Source organism: Rhizophagus irregularis, chromosome 23, assembly GCF_026210795.1.
Source record: "Rhizophagus irregularis chromosome 23, complete sequence".
NCBI lineage: Eukaryota > Fungi > Glomeromycota > Glomeromycetes > Glomerales > Glomeraceae > Rhizophagus > Rhizophagus irregularis.
The window spans coordinates 2,595,811-2,612,213 of NC_089451.1; the positions used below are offsets into that span (position 1 = coordinate 2,595,811).

Below are 16,403 nucleotides of genomic sequence, written 5' to 3' on the forward strand. Positions count from 1 at the left end.
TTTATTTTATTTTATTTTATTTTATGTGAAGTTGGACAGATAATTAAACAGAACATATACCCCCGAAAGGGAATTTATCCTACTTCTCGCTATCATCCATTACAGAACGGACCCAAACTTCTAATTAAATGATGAACGTAGTCTAATCCTATGCTACTACCAACAAAGGAATAATAAAATCCTAAGATAATAAAGACTAACTAATAAGAGAACAATATACGAAATATATATAGAAGTTGTTGGCGTACTACACATTATAAGTGCAATCTTAAAAAAACAATCTTAAAAAAAAGATCCGTATTTTCTTTCAACCAAAAGGTCGCCAACCGTAAATACTGTCATGGTTGGATTGATTCACACTATTCTAAATTGTTTTTGAGAAAAAAAAAGAGAAACACAAATAGCAATAGCTATACTAAAAGTAAGAGAGAAAAACCAAAATTATGTGAGAAAATAAAATTTGACTCTATATATATCTAAAAGATAATTATTTGTTAGGTGCGTGACGTGAAGGACCTGCTTCTGTATAGTCATCAGCTAAGGCAGGATAAGGTCGTCTTCATTTGGGAACTTGTGATCTAAAATCAGGGAGTAAATTAGTACTTGACGCGTATATGCGTTTATTAGGCCTGCGTTCGATTTCTTTGGTGTCATCTGAAGTGTCAGTCGATGCTCCTGGCGGTAAGAAATGATAAACTCGGTTGCGGACAGTAGTGTGGGTATTGGAACCAAAATGTTTATTGAATTCTTCCATCTCTTTATAGAGTATAATTTGATGTTCACTATTATTGGAGTCGCAATAGCTTTTCATAAAATCTGTCATTGTATCATAGTGTTCGATACTTCTATCTGTTAAAATTTTCTTTATGTTTTTGCGCTTGAAGAATCGCTTTGCAGACGTGCCATGTAGGGGAAATCCTTCTCTGAGTTCTTGTTGTACTCGGTTTTCTTTCGTCAATTAATCTCTGTGCCCGACGTGTTGCGCGAGTAGAGCGTGGAGGTAAATTGCGTTCTAAATTATACATATAGGTAAACCATTCACGAGAACCAGGAACTATTGGTCGGTATAAAGAGGTTCTTGAGGAATAATATTTCTATATTTCATAGGAATAAACATGTTGGGAACGGGATTATACGGTTCCACTGTAGAAATCAGTTCATTAGTAAGAGTGTTCGGGGCGTCCTCATTAATAGTCTGCAATGTCACATGACCGATATTACGGTTGATGTAAGAAGTTTCAAAACCATAGTTAGGGTAATCTAAACCATGAGTGTATTTAAGATGCTTGATCGGTTTGTTTACCAAAAAAATTTACGTTCCGTACCTTATATAAGAGAAGTAACGTAATAGATCATGTGACTTTACGTTACTTACTTAGCCAATTTCCGTTACTTACTTTCTATATATTCTAACTACACCATTATTTATTTAACTAGGACAGTATTGAAGATTGTGTATTAATAAGAAAATATGCGAAAGATATTTATATATTAAGTAAAACAATTAAATTTATAAGGATGAAATTGATGAAATAAATAAATAATGAATAAAAGTACATTTATTAAATATATTTTGTAAATTGAGATAGTATAACTATTGATATTCTCATTGGTGATTCATAGTCATTACATATCATTATCATAAAAATATATATATTTATTTATTTATTTACCTAATACGATAATTGAAAAATTATTTCCTTCAATATTCCGTAATTGTAATATAAAATTCTTAACTCATTAGAATATCCAATGACTTTTGTATAAATAAAGTTTATTTAATGTGTATAATTAAGTTCATAATAAATTTTTATTTGTAAAATGGAACGATAAATTTCATAGCTTAATTTATGAACTGATAAAAAATTTGCTAAAATAAAATGAAATAAATGATATTTAAACGTCTATTAAATTTAGAGATATTAAACTGCGCATTGGGCCTTTATTATGTTCTAATAACTGTGTATTGTCAAACAGAAATATTTTTAACATGAGTATAAATATGAAAACATGAATTTGATAGTTATGAAAATCAGTCTAATTAAATAGTATGGTGACTATTAATTAAATGCACGTTACTTGCGAATTAGAACCGTTTATACTTTAACATATTCATATTTATTTTTATCTATAGGGAAAGCGGAATATACATATATGATTTTTAAATCAAGTAAGATTTCAAAATTTTTTTCGTGTCGTTAATGTTAAAGGAAAGAAACTTATTATATTTATTAAATTTTTAATATGTATTATTTTTTTTATTGAATTATTGTTATTGCGATTTTAAAATATCTTTTAGGTAATTAATTATTACAAGTGAGCATATATTTCTTTTGAAGGAAGAACGGAAAGAATAAGAAAAAAAAATAAATACGATATACTATATATAATTCCAATAATAAATTTTACGTCATTGATAATTATGAATTGTTACTTGTTTTGGACGTGGGTTGTAAGATGAGAAAATAGTAACTAATATCTTTCTGATTACTAATTGGGAATTTTTAATTTTTGTTATTCTTAACCATTTATAATAAAATATCATGTCTGTATTTAAAAAAAATAGTTTAGAGATTTAAATTTAAACTAATAAACTTATCAGTGATGATTTAGAAATTATTTCATAATTTATTCCGATCAATAGAGAAACCATTGTCCATTCAAATATTAACATTAATTAATAATTTTCTAAGTTTATAAAATTAAAATTTTTTAAACAATGATATGATATTTAATCCTAATATTCTATCATTACACTCATTACCCATAATTTGCGTTCAAAGGATTTATTATTTGAAGTTGAGGTCTTGAGGATGTATTTGTGCTTATAACGGAACCATACGTTCCAGTAAAAATATCCGGTAATAACTAGTATCTACAAAGTGTTGTGGGGATATAAAAGTTTTTGCGACCAAATTGGGAATTACGATTAGATTAAAAAATATAAAAACTAATCCATAAAAATACTAATAATACACCAAATTTACATGCATTTTAGGATATGATTGATTATCAATTCATCATAAATCTCTCGTATCATTTGTTTGCTTCGATAATTAAATTAATATTAGTACATAGAAAATATAATAATTCGTGACAAACAGGTTTTCTTTTTTTAAAAAAAGAAAATCTGTTTGATTACGGAAGTTAACGGAAAGTTTATCAGAAAAATGAAAAAATCTTATTTTCTATCTATTACCTAGAAAAGACGTTGTTAAATGATTGCGATACGTAGCAGTCGTAGCATGCTTAAAAATCATAAAATCTATAAATAAACATAATAAATTAGCCAATAGTAATTATGACCTATAAAGATCATAATTTCTATTGGCTAATTATTTAGGATTTTTAACCATGTTGCAATACGTATTACAAATTAAATTCCTAATTCAATGACGAAAATAGTATAGCCCAAAATGATCTACAAAATAAACGTATTTCCGAATTTATAATAAGGAGGTTCGGCTAACAATGGCGAAACGTTTCACTACATCATAACAATATGTCGATTATGTCGTAATAAAACCCATTTTTGGCTTTTACACAAAGAGAAAGAACAACTATCGTCTTAAATTTATGATTTTATGGTATATGACATGCATGTCATTTGCATAATGATCACTTTCATCATGTAAATGTGGTCTGCAATCTTATCGGATCTTGCATAATAGCCATAATTTATTAATTTAAATAATCAAAATGACAACGGCATTACATAATCCGTTTCATTGTAACTTCTGATTGTGTTATTGGGATGTACAGATAGACAGATAGTTCTTATTTGGGAATTGGGATAGCTCAGCCCTGTAAAAAAGTCGATCTGTTTTTTATATTCCATCTTTTTTCCGTAATATCCTTATATCACGGAATTTATCAAATTATTTACATTTTCCATGAATGGATCTGCGAAAGCCTCATTTTTATGGAGTTTTACAGAAATAACGATAGAATTTTTATAGGGCAAGGGTATCACGAGTTAGAGTTGAACAACTAGTATTAATTTAGTTAGATTAGTACAACTTGTAGATATTTATATATATCTTCATTATCACCTCTACTTAAAATAAATTGACTTTCATCAAATATTCCTTTTTTTTAAAAAAAAAAATAAGTTATTTTAACGAAAACATGATTAAAAACTTTTTAAATTGGATCAAAACTATAAATATCAAAGATATATACTCATTTAGGAATCAAGTTCCGATTAAAGAAGTAAATTATGGAATTGATGATATTTCTAAAAAGGAAGATTATCGAATTGCAATTTCTCAAAATGGAAAATTTATTGTTACATTTGATACGGGTAAGTTATTAGAAAATAATTTATATATATTTTAATATAATAATTTTAATGATTTTTTTTTTTATTAAATAAATGAATAAATAAATAGCAAACCTTCGGATTAAAATATTGGAAAATAAAGATCATCGTCCATTCACATCCAGTAAGAAAGAAGTCAATTCCAACGATAATAATAAATATTGTGGACTCGACAACCTTGATGAACTAGATGATATTGGTCAAACTATCACTTATTTTAAAATAAATAATGACTTTATGATTGAAAAATTCTATAAAGAAGAATATAAACCTTCTTTATTTGAAGTCGATTCTTTAGACAGCGATATAATCAATGCAAGCGACTTTGAATGGTCTATTGATATATCAAACATGCAAGAGATTAATGATGGCGGATCTTTTATTCTTATCGCTATATCTCATATAAACGTTAACATGGATATGAGGAGAACTGAAAATAAAAAAATTGATAATAAAAAGAATGATTATAAAAAAGAAAATCTTAATAAAATAAGATTTAAATGTTCGTCACTGTCTGAAAAGTATGAATTAAAAGATGAAGGTAATAAACCTGACGAAGCTTGCGATATTGCAATTAATATGAAACCAAGACCTACAAATAAGATTAGTGAAATAAAAAAGGAATCGCTATTTATCGTTTTGACCTAAAAAAAAATCAAATTGGAAAGGAAAATTACGTTTTTAATACAGTGACTTGTCATTATTCTAATCAAATTTCAGGAATATGTAGATTTATTGATGATTCAAGTAAAGACGATTCAAAATCGTTAAACGATTCTCGAATAAAAAGATTTATAATATTGAATTTTCGTGGGATATATAATTTTGAATTTGATGATCATTTTGATTCTTTTAATTTGAATGAAAAGTTTGAATATCCAACTAATATTAGACGTGAATTAGATATTTGGTACACTGATAATTGCATGAAACGACTTTTATCATGTATTTATGATAAATATTTTTTTGTTCCACAATACAAAAATGATGTGTTATTACTTAAAGGTGAAGCTTGAAGTCCTTTCCTCTTAAAGATATTATAGTAGATGTATTATTATTAATATAACTATAATCTATTTCTAGTTTATGATCTTGCAAAAATGGAATTAGAGACTACTATAAAAAAAAGTAAAAACAAGAATTATTTCACATTAAACTCCAACGACAACGCCTTTTCTTTTAGTAGATTACAACTTTGTTTTACTCGAGGAAATAATACTATAAGGTAAGTTACATGGTAGGATGGTACGTGAGTGAATGTAGTTGTAAAATTTTACATTATGACTAATTTTGTGTTTATTAGGTTGTATTATATAAAAAATGGTTTAGAAGTTGCTTTTAAAAGTTTTAAAGAAATAGAACGAATATATTTATTGGAATTTATTGAAAATGATGAAAAGTTGCTTATAATAGGGAAAGGTCTGGAAAAAGAAGGGCTAATATTTGCAATTTGGGATTTATATAAATGAAGAAAATAAAGAAATAAATGAAATAGAACAAAAATTAAAAGAGATTAATGAAAACAAAGAAATGAACAAAGAAGAAAAGGAGAAAAGAAAACAAGAGATAATTGAGATAATTGATAAAAATGAAGGTATAAAGGTGAAAAGGAAAGAAAAAGTAATTAAATTAAAATATATTATAGAAAAATTTCATATGGTAACACACGCTTGTAAAGCATTAGTACATCTTAATAAGCGTTTTAAAAGTAGTAACCATCTTGCAAATAATTACATTAGAATACACGAAGTAGGTTGATTTTAATAAATGAATTTATTCATTTTTAGAAAACAAAGCAATTAATATTTTTTTTTTTTAATCAAAAAGTACGAAAAAATGTTTAGCTATATTGAACATATAGTTTGGAAATTTGCTAAATATGAACCAGAAAATTTTAGATTGTTGGATGTTCGATATAATGTTATGAAAAATTTGATTCTTGGTGATTGTGATTATTTGATAAAATTCATACTATTTGGAGATGAAGAGGAAACTACTGAAAGCAGTGTGGTTCGACATATACCAAATAGTGAATTATGGCCAGGAAAAATGTTTTTAAGAGATGATGATCTTGACTTTGATGAAAGCAATGATATGCTAATAGGTAATAAAAAAATCGTGCCAAGAAATAATATGGAATTAGTAATTTATCATTACAAAGGCAAGTCCAATAGCATTATTTAACATCATTAGTTACTTGGGTTTTCAAATAATTTAACAATCATTAATTAGTAAATATTTTTGTAATTTACAACTAAATTGCTTTATTATTATAGGACGTGAACTTAAAGATACGAATGCTATTGCTTATTTTTTGGAATATTATTCTAGACGTGCAACTAATTATGCAGATTGGATGTGTACCGTTTCTAAGGCAATTCCTTTGTTATTTAAATATAATTATGGTTTGTATTTTTATTCTAATTAATTTTTATTCGGAAAGAATAAATTTACAATTTTTATATTATTAAATAGATGATTATGCTAGAAAATTATTTTCTAGAGAATGTTTTATAAATCAGGATCATTCCTTGATTCAAGATTCTAATGAAATTATTCCAAGGGTATACTTAGAAAGACGTAATCATAACATTAAATTTAGAGCATTCAGTCCTATAGTCAAACTGAAGTCTATTAAATATGGGTGGTACGATTATTGGATTCGAACCCCATTTAAATCTTTGTATGATAGTATAATCAAATTAAAAAATGATATAGTAATAATGTATGAAAATTTTGATAATGAACTTGGAAAATCGACGTTAGCTTTACGAGTGGTTCCACTTCCCGGTTTTACTACAAATAATATTGTAGAGAAAAAAGTAGAGTATAATTTTTTAAAGATATTATTAAATATTATTCTATTGCTATTCATACCACGATTGTACAAAATTGGTCAATCTGAGAGAATTAAGCTAAGCCCCTTTTCTAGGACAATATTGTGTGAGAATGATGATACACATGATATTTATGACAATCCAGCAATTGAAGCGGTTATCAATTTTCAATGGCAAAAAGCAAAAAATTTCTTCTTTTCTCTCTTCATTCGGTTTCTTGTTTTTGCCACTTGTTTTGGGTTAGTTAGCTGGGCATATTTGGATCATAGCACTATTATTAATCAAAATTTTTTGTTTATATTGATTATTGTGTTCTATTATTTATCAATTTATCAACTTATTACTGAAGTTTTACAGCTTCGTTATCGTGGATTTAAGAAATATTTTAGTGAAATATTTAATATTTCTGATGTAATTTCTACTGTATTTGCTGTAACAATAATGACAATAATGCTTAAAAATTATCAATTTTCTGATGGTTTTGAAAGTGTTAAAGAAATTAACAATGGATTAATTATTGCGATTTCATTCTCAATTTTCTTGGTTTGGATTGAATTGGTAATCTTTGATTTGTATTTGATTATTTAAGCTTTTATATGATTAATTAACTAATTTTAGCAATCTTAGATCCTCTACCTTCGTCTAATATCAGGTAATAATACAAAATTTATATAAAATTATTATTCATATAACTAACATATTCTATTTCGTTTGATACTAGTAATTGGAATTTATATTTACCACTTCATAATTGTCTTTAAAAAAATACTTCCATTTTTTATATTTATGATGATTGTGGTATTTGCATTTGCACACACAATGTATGGAAACATTTTTCTTCCCAATTTATTCAAATTTCAATATTATTAATTTTTCTTACTTTTTTAATTTATGTAGGGTTGTGTTGCTCAAGGATCCTGCAAATATTAGGATGAAAGATTCTACATATAGTGGAGTTGCTACAAATTCTTTAACAAATGAGACATTTAATATTAAACTTAAGTCCGATTTTGATCCCAAATCTGACGATAATCCATTTACATCCTTTTCTAAAGCAATAATGGCTGCATATTTTTGGACTAGTAATATTTGGGTTCAAATAGATAGATTTGATTTTTGGGCTGTTGATTCATATACTTTTATTGCTAGTATATTCCTGGTATTCGTTTTACAAAACATGTTAATAGCTTTTATGAGGTAAGCTTTTTGTAAATATGAATTACTTAATATTTCCACTTATTTAATTGCTTTGTCTTTTTTAGTGGCGTATATGAAAGTGTAACAGCTACAAGTAGGCTAATTTTGTTAAGACATCAAGCAAATTTCATAGCAGATTATGAAGCATTGCATCATATTCATCTTTGGAGTCCCGAACCTGAACCAAAACATATTTATTATTATTGTCAAACTAAAACTATTGAAGAATGGTATAATGTAAGAAAAGATGGACCCGGTCTTATTTATAAAGATATTGAAGAAAAATTCATTGATAAACATGTTTTTAAAGAAAAAGATTATGATAAATTTTCTATTTTGGAATGTAATGATGATAATAATATTAAAAAGAGAATTGAAAATTTTAAAAATATAGGTAATGAAATGAATAATAATATTGAATATTTGATTAAAAGATTTAAAAGTAAAAATTTAATTGAAGAAATTGAAGAAATTGAAGAAATTAATGATATGAAAATTGATTTAAAAGCTAATGTTGAAAAATTGTATCATAAATTAGAGAAAATGGAGAAATATGAGATTTTGTAAATTTTATTTTAATTTATTTAACAATTTTGTGATTTTCTTTTATATATATATATATACACATAATATATTAATTTCTTTCAAATAAATATGTCAGCTTATATATATATATTTCTTTTTTACAAAAATGGAAAGTGATTCCATCTTTATTTTAAATTTTTTTTAATAAAAACTGTTTTTTATTACGAAAAGAGAAAAGAATAAATTAAAAATGGTGTTCATTCTATGGACAATAAAAATAAGAAAGTAGCTTGAAAGAAGATGAAAAGAACGATTCATTTAAATGGTCTTTTGATATATCAAATATGTCATACTAAGAATACTAAGAAGAATGATAGTGGATATTTTATTTACAGCATGTCACAATATCTCACGTAAACATTGAAGAAGACATGAAATAAGCAAAAGAGAAGAAAATAAAAAGTACGAAAGAAAGATATCTTAGTAAAATAAGATTTGCCATTCGTTTGATCATAAATCTGATGAAGCTATAATTAATACACGATCAGAGATTAAAAAAGGAATCGCTATTTATCTTTTGATCTAAAAAAAATGAAAAGGAGAGAAGAAAAATTACGCTCTTAGCAATGAGATCAATTAAGAGGTGAGATTTTTTTATTATTTGATAGTATCTTTTATTTATACATTCATTTTTTTAGTGGTGTGCATGGAAATATAGAAACTAAATATAGACAAACTTTATTACGACATCGAGTAATCACATAGCTGATTATGAAGCATTGTATTATATTCATTTTTGGAATCCTGAGCCTGAACAAAAATATCTTATTATTTTTGACAATCAAAATCTTTAGAAGAATGGTATGATATCGTACAAGATAGGGTGATCAAGGTGCTATATATAAAGATTTTGAAGAAAAAAAGACATTTACAAAACGTATTTTAAGGAAGAGATTTCGATAAAAGTTCAAGTTGTGATTATGATGTTGTTAATGTCAATATGGAATTTAAAAAAAATCAAAAATATAAAAAGTGATTTGAATTTTAGTATTCAATACTTGACTAAAAAACTTCTTAAGTAATCTTACCCGCGTATTATACTATGAGCGATCAAGAATCTATATAACTATGTCTAACGTTTAGATTACTCTCCCATATAAATAAATTGAATTGTATGCATGATATAATGTGTAAGTTCCAATGGCAATCGAATGAAATTTGTGTGGCTAATCCAAATTAAATTTTGATCATTGTTTACGGGGACATCTATTATTAGTGTAACACCTATGCCCGTGATAAGTCACGTTGCCACCATAGGTATTGACAAAATAATACCCTAATAATAATATAAATAAATACAATATTATGCTTGGTTTAATAATATTATATAATGGTTAAATATTTATCCTAAAATTCCAAAATTATTTTCCAAAAATTCGTAACTTGATTTTTAAGTCATGATCTTTCCCTTTTTATGTATATTTTTGTATCACCTTAACCTGTTGGATTATCCTTTACTGCATTAGACATTTTCTCAAAAATATTCAAGTGGTAAAAAATGTTGCTCAAAAATAAATATTTTCCCAACAACAAAAATGTTGTTCCAAACAATGTCCATCTTTGGGTTTTACAAATTTCATTTTCCTTAACGTCCTGATCTATAAATTAATCACCTGATGTTCTAGTCATCTGACTTAATATTCATTAGTTTAACGTCATTGCGGACCAATATCCTATTTGTTGGTAGTTTAATGTCATTCCGGACCAATTAAAATACAATTTTAAACTAAAAATTTATATACTAATATTAAATATAATACTGCGCACCGCAATTAATAAATTTACTAGGTAAGTTACGGCATTACATTAGCAATTCTGATCCGCATTATTTACGATACTTCCATATTGGGAATTCGATATTAATGCACTTAAATCCTGAATTCTTTACCGTATTTTGCGGGCCACAGTGCACAGTACTACAAAAAAGAACTCCCATTTTTTACCGATTTTATTATTTAAAATAATTTAATAAATACCTAGGTATTACTCATGATAAATACCCAATTATTATATAAGTTTTATACATATCTACTAATAATAAAAACTCACGCAATGGTGGGAATCTGTATCATACCCGGGGTACTGTGGCCCCCGTTATACGGTATTTATAGTAATGTATATTTTATAAACATTGTACATAAAAAAAAACAAATTTGTATTTTATGTTATATGGATTTTATTTCTGGCTCGTTCGAATCAGCTGCTATCACCGCAAGTATCCAAACTTTAAAAAATTTCAAATTTTTTTTTCCGAAATTTTTTTATATTTTTAATTTTTCTTTTTGATTTGGTTTTTTTAACCAGAATTTTTTTTCATTTGGTATTGCTAAACATCACCGGTGGTGAAATTATGATGTAATGCCGGCCAGTATTTTATTAGATTTTTAATTCTGGTCGAAAGTACATCATAATGCTAGTACGGTGATCATCACCTCCGGTGAACTTTAGCAATTTTCATTTTTTTTTTGCCTTTTAGGTTTGGATCGCAATATAAACGAAATAAATAATTTTTTTAGTTAGAATAAATATGATTTTTGAAAAATATCCAGCCAAAAAAATAAATTAATTAATAATTTTTAAATTATATAACTTTTTTTAAATAATTATTTGTCCTCGCCACATACAACAATTCCTAGTTATAATATATAAAAACCAATACAGCGGGGCATATTTATGGAGTCCAATCAATTCTTCAAATTTTCAAACTACCCTAGTGTTACTCCAAAAAAAGCACAGCTGGCCTGGTTATGCAGAATTATGCACTGTTATCATGATACTCAACAAGAAGAGTGATAAATAAGGCGTGACAATAGAGACTGAACCGTTATCCGTTTGAATTTTCAGTAAAATTGTAATTTAAAATTACAAGTAAGTGTTTGAAGCAGAAAATTTTGAAATAAATATTCTTTCCGGAATTGATGTTTCAGTCATAAAATTTATTTCGATTTATATATAGCAATAGATTCGCTATACACAAATTACACTTTAGATATCCATTATCTGCTGGATATCCATCGGATATTAAATTCTAAATCAATTATAAGAATAAAATTTATTACTTTATCATTATAGATTATCATTGGCTTAATGACTACCTGCTAAACCATTTAAATCTATCTATAAATCTGAACGATCTTTCAAACAATGGATTCAACCTCTACGTGATAAATAAGATCCGTTCCTCCAATACTTAATGGAGTGTGATGCCGTGTGATGATTATTTTTATATGATCATGTGCTTGAGTTTTTTGGGTAATTGAGCAATATCTAAATAGTACAATGGGTGTGCTGTCAACTAATTAAATCAAAACTATGTATGATCAATTAATATGATAGAATTTTCTTTGTCTTTTATTAGAAAAATCCCCAAGTTTTAAAATTCGATAACTTTTGCATTTAATTAGGATTTAATAAATATTAAAAATATAAAGAATACTCAATAACTTGAATAACATAATATCTCGCTTTTTCGAAAAAATACTAAAGAAAAAATTTTATCTTATGGAAATGTATTCAAGAGTAAATACTTATTATTGTCGAAACTTAAATAATTTTTTATTGGAAAAAGCTTTCTATTACATGAAAGATGTACAGTAATTGTTTGGGATACTTTTGCTGAATTTTGAAAAAAAAAAAAATAGTGAAAAGAATTCGGAGTTATGAAAGTGGGGAATTGCATCAATTTAATAGGAAACTTCTTAGAAAAATTTATATAATAGCCAATATGACGAATTGACGATCACAAAAAAAAAAATATTCAATAGTAAATTTTACTATATAACCAGATATAGTTTTGTTAAACTATGCTGACAGTGCACCCCAATAGTATATTTGATTTTTTTTTTTAACTTTAATTTTTATCAGAATTATTTATTGTTTCAAATAAAAAAGATTTTACCTTTCATAACCTGATAAAACCTGCTGTAAAAAATTTAATAATGATACTTGGATTACCAAATTCGGTGATAACCATATAATTTTATTAATTAATAGCCTACACCATTTTAAATTACATTGCTTTTCTTAACGCTAATACAAGTATTTAGGCTTTGTTAATAACTTTCCAACGGCTAAGAATAATTCCTGCCTCGTTTGGAAGACAAATCATTTGCCAATTTCTCAAGCCTTTGAATCTCCAATTCAGCGTTCTTTCGTAGATTAATATTTTGTATCATTCTCGAATCCTGTTTCATACTCTCAATATGTGTATGAAGTTCATCAACAAAATTGAATCGAGAACAAATTTTACTTAAATCATGGCAAAGTTTGTGAATATGTCCGTATTTAGCGTTAGCAGCCGTTTGGAGAGTTGATAAGGATGATTGGTAACTGGTTACATCATTGCTGTATTTTTGATGTTGTTGATTGGCATCGTCATATTGTGCTTTAATATCTTCAAGAACCTTGTTGATCGTTTGGGTTTGTTCAACTAATTTGACCTTATCGTGAACATGGCTATATAAAATCATATATAGAGACTAACTAAGAATTGCTAAATATTAAAAATTATAAAATAGTAGAGTTTGAAGATTACCTTGAAGGCCCACATCCACATTGATTACATATACCATCCGATCCCATACAAAAACAACCACTAAAGTAGCTAGTTCCAGAACTAGTATTATTAAACTCAAGCCCACAATTATCATGACAAACAATGCTATCCTTCAGATGAAAGATACAAAGGGTACTATGGTAACTAGCATTAACGATTTTCTTAAGTTTAATTGTTTCAGTCTTTGTATAGTTGGCGAAATTATTCTTTTGGTTTCCCGTTTTTTGGAGAGCTTTCTGGGCTGCATCAATAGAGTCCTGAACTCGCTGAATATTTGCAATGTCCCGAGTCACTTTAGTGATTTCAGATTTGATTTTGTCTCCGTAATTCTTAAAGGCTTGAGTTGAAATAGAAGACAGCTCAGTGATTGACATCAATAAATTATCAATCGTTCTAGCAGACTTATCCCAATTAAATTGAACATTAGGACGTTCATCTTCATCATTTTTCCAGATTTGAGGATTAGTACAGAAAGCTTGGTTGTCCATGTAAAAAATTTTCTAAGGATAAAAAAAGCAATAAATGTGGTTATATATCTAAATGCATAATTAATTAAAAAAGTAATGAATGACATGCTAACCTTTGGTTTTGCGATTTCTTTCGTGAAAGCATCTTCTGAGAAAGAAGCGCTACTTTTTGTACATTTTGTTAAAATAAGCAATAGATTTCGATCGATCAGGTCATCAGAGAGGTTATTTGCCAATATAACTAAAGTGCTCTTGATCGATGGTGTCACTCTAGCTTCAGTTCCATTTGCGATGATCACGATAGCAGATAATGAACCGGCAGAAATTGCAGTATCAATAATCTCTTGAATGTTCTTGTCGTCTTGCTTTACACCATTTGTATCGCTCAGTCCAGGAGTGTCAATGAGGATGAATTCGTGGGCAGGATTATCGGAGTGTTTAAAAGTATAATTATAGCACTTTGTGGTTTGACTCTTGGTTACATCGTCAAATTTTGCTTCTGAATGTTTACTAGCGAACTCTGAAATCGTAATTATATAAAAATGCAAATTAATGGCATTCGAATTAGATCTAGGATCAATTCCTATAACCAATATTTTGATGATATCTACCTTTTTCAGTAACTTCATAATACTTAGTGGGAATGACAATTTTAGGATTATCAAGAGTACCGCCTAAAAAGTAATTTGCCATCGTATTAATGATGGTAGATTTTCCGGTCCCGGTTCCACCTAATAAAAGAACTTTGAAAACTCCTTGACCAGATAGGTTGATCCTATTTCGCGTAGTACCGGGAGTATTATTACGTCTGAAGTGATCAGATTGGTTATAATTGTTATAATCGGGTTGGCCATAATTATTATTACGCTTGAAGTGATCAGATTGGTTAAAATTATTATAATCGGGTTGGCCATAATTATTATTACGCATGAAATGATCAGATCGGTCATAATTATTATTACGCGTGGGATCAGGTTGGTTATTATTTTGCTGGTTTTGTAATGCTTCCAAGACCTGCGCTAGCATTCCTTGCAGGTTGGATTGGTCAGGAGAAGTCTGTTGTTTTTGGTTCCATGGCATTTGCTGAGATCTCTGAGAAGAATCGTTATTATTATGCCAAGGATTGTTATCGTTATATACAGACGTTTGAAGAGTACTATAAGGAGGTGGTGTATCATCTTCATCAAAATAATTTCCTATGTTAACATTCTCTTTTTGGCTTTTAGTTTTATTTGAATATGTTTCCTCTTCATAATCTCGATGTTTAAACGTCATTTTACTCATACGAGGGACAATATCTAAAAATTTAAATTTCATAATTTGAATTAAAGAACATATTAAAAATTCATACTACAATTACCATACTTGCCTTCATAACCATTTTCAAAGGCGTCCTTTTTTTTATCATACATTTGTTGTAAACTCAAAGCAATAGCATCGTTGTTTCCATAGGCACCCATTTCTTCTTCAATATTAATAGCTACAATATCAGGATCATGTTTTAAAAAATTTTAATTTTCGTTTTACTCGTAGCATAATTTATTTTTTCAAGAAAAAAAAAAATATTTCATATACATATAACAATATAATATAATAGAAAGTGGTTGCAAATATGAATATTCAATTTACCATTATTATTATTTGTACGGTATTCATCATCAAATTGTTTTTGCAATTGCATAGCAAGAGCATAATCATCGTCGACATTTCTACCGTTGTTTTGCATGGTATTAGTCTTGATTGTAGTTGAATTAAAACAAAAAATATTTGTTTATCCAAACATTTTAATTTTCGTGGTTTCTTAAATAAATGAACAATTGTCATAGATTGATTTTTTTGTTTAAAATTGGGGATGATATTCTTTGGGGCGATTTCATACTTCAATAAGAAAAAAAAGAATCAAAATAACGGTTTCTATTTTTCGTTATTGATAGTGCCGAAATGATGATCATATCCTGGAATGTATTAATCATATCTTGAAGCATTTTTATGGATTAGATTTGCATTTAATCTAACCATAAATTCTTTTTGATTTTTTTTTTGGTAAAATGAAATACTTTCTAACCCATAAATCCAAATTTGGGATGAAAAAGTTTTTCTGATATGATAATTTTATATATATGTTAGTGTGACAAAGCTAACGTTTTTAAATTTTAATAAATTTATGAGTTGAACCTTAAAAAAAAAAAGTAACAAAGCTAGCGTTTGCAAGCGCCAAAGTTTAAAAGGTTTTTTTTCAGTCGTCTTTTAGCTTCTTTTTCATGGAAGGTTTTGGAACATTACGTACTGTGCATGTCATTCCATATAATTCCGAATCTGACCCAATTTCCTTTTAAGATGATTTGGGCTGTACAGATAGTTCTTATTTGAGATGGTCTATGTGTATCATGAGTTAGGGTGAACAAACAGTATTAATTAAATTAGATTAGTATGACATGGTA

The 16,403-nt window shown here is 27.3% G+C and overlaps 3 protein-coding genes across 3 annotated transcripts; 1 reads left to right on the top strand and 2 right to left on the bottom strand.

The window, feature by feature from the left end:
• Positions 1-559: 559 nt before the first annotated feature.
• OCT59_015534 (uncharacterized protein) lies at positions 560-823 on the bottom strand (the record flags this gene model as incomplete). Its single annotated transcript, XM_025310424.2, has 1 exon — positions 560-823. The coding sequence occupies one exon, from the start codon at positions 821-823 to the stop codon at positions 560-562; it is 264 nt and encodes an 87-aa protein (XP_025182527.2).
• Positions 824-4,128: 3,305 nt separating this feature from the next.
• On the top strand, positions 4,129-8,922 carry OCT59_015535 (uncharacterized protein; the record flags this gene model as incomplete). Its single annotated transcript, XM_066140079.1, has 13 exons — positions 4,129-4,303; positions 4,392-4,928; positions 5,012-5,326; positions 5,405-5,546; positions 5,625-5,740; positions 5,817-6,070; positions 6,149-6,425; positions 6,598-6,726; positions 6,797-7,716; positions 7,786-7,810; positions 7,880-7,979; positions 8,056-8,355; positions 8,421-8,922. 13 exons carry the CDS (start codon positions 4,129-4,131, stop codon positions 8,920-8,922), a joined length of 3,792 nt encoding a protein of 1,263 aa, XP_066002895.1.
• Positions 8,923-13,010: 4,088 nt separating this feature from the next.
• OCT59_015536 (uncharacterized protein) lies at positions 13,011-15,688 on the bottom strand (the record flags this gene model as incomplete). Its single annotated transcript, XM_066140080.1, has 6 exons — positions 13,011-13,395; positions 13,475-13,995; positions 14,076-14,482; positions 14,574-15,260; positions 15,332-15,442; positions 15,592-15,688. 6 exons carry the CDS (start codon positions 15,686-15,688, stop codon positions 13,011-13,013), a joined length of 2,208 nt encoding a protein of 735 aa, XP_066002896.1.
• Positions 15,689-16,403: the final 715 nt, after the last annotated feature.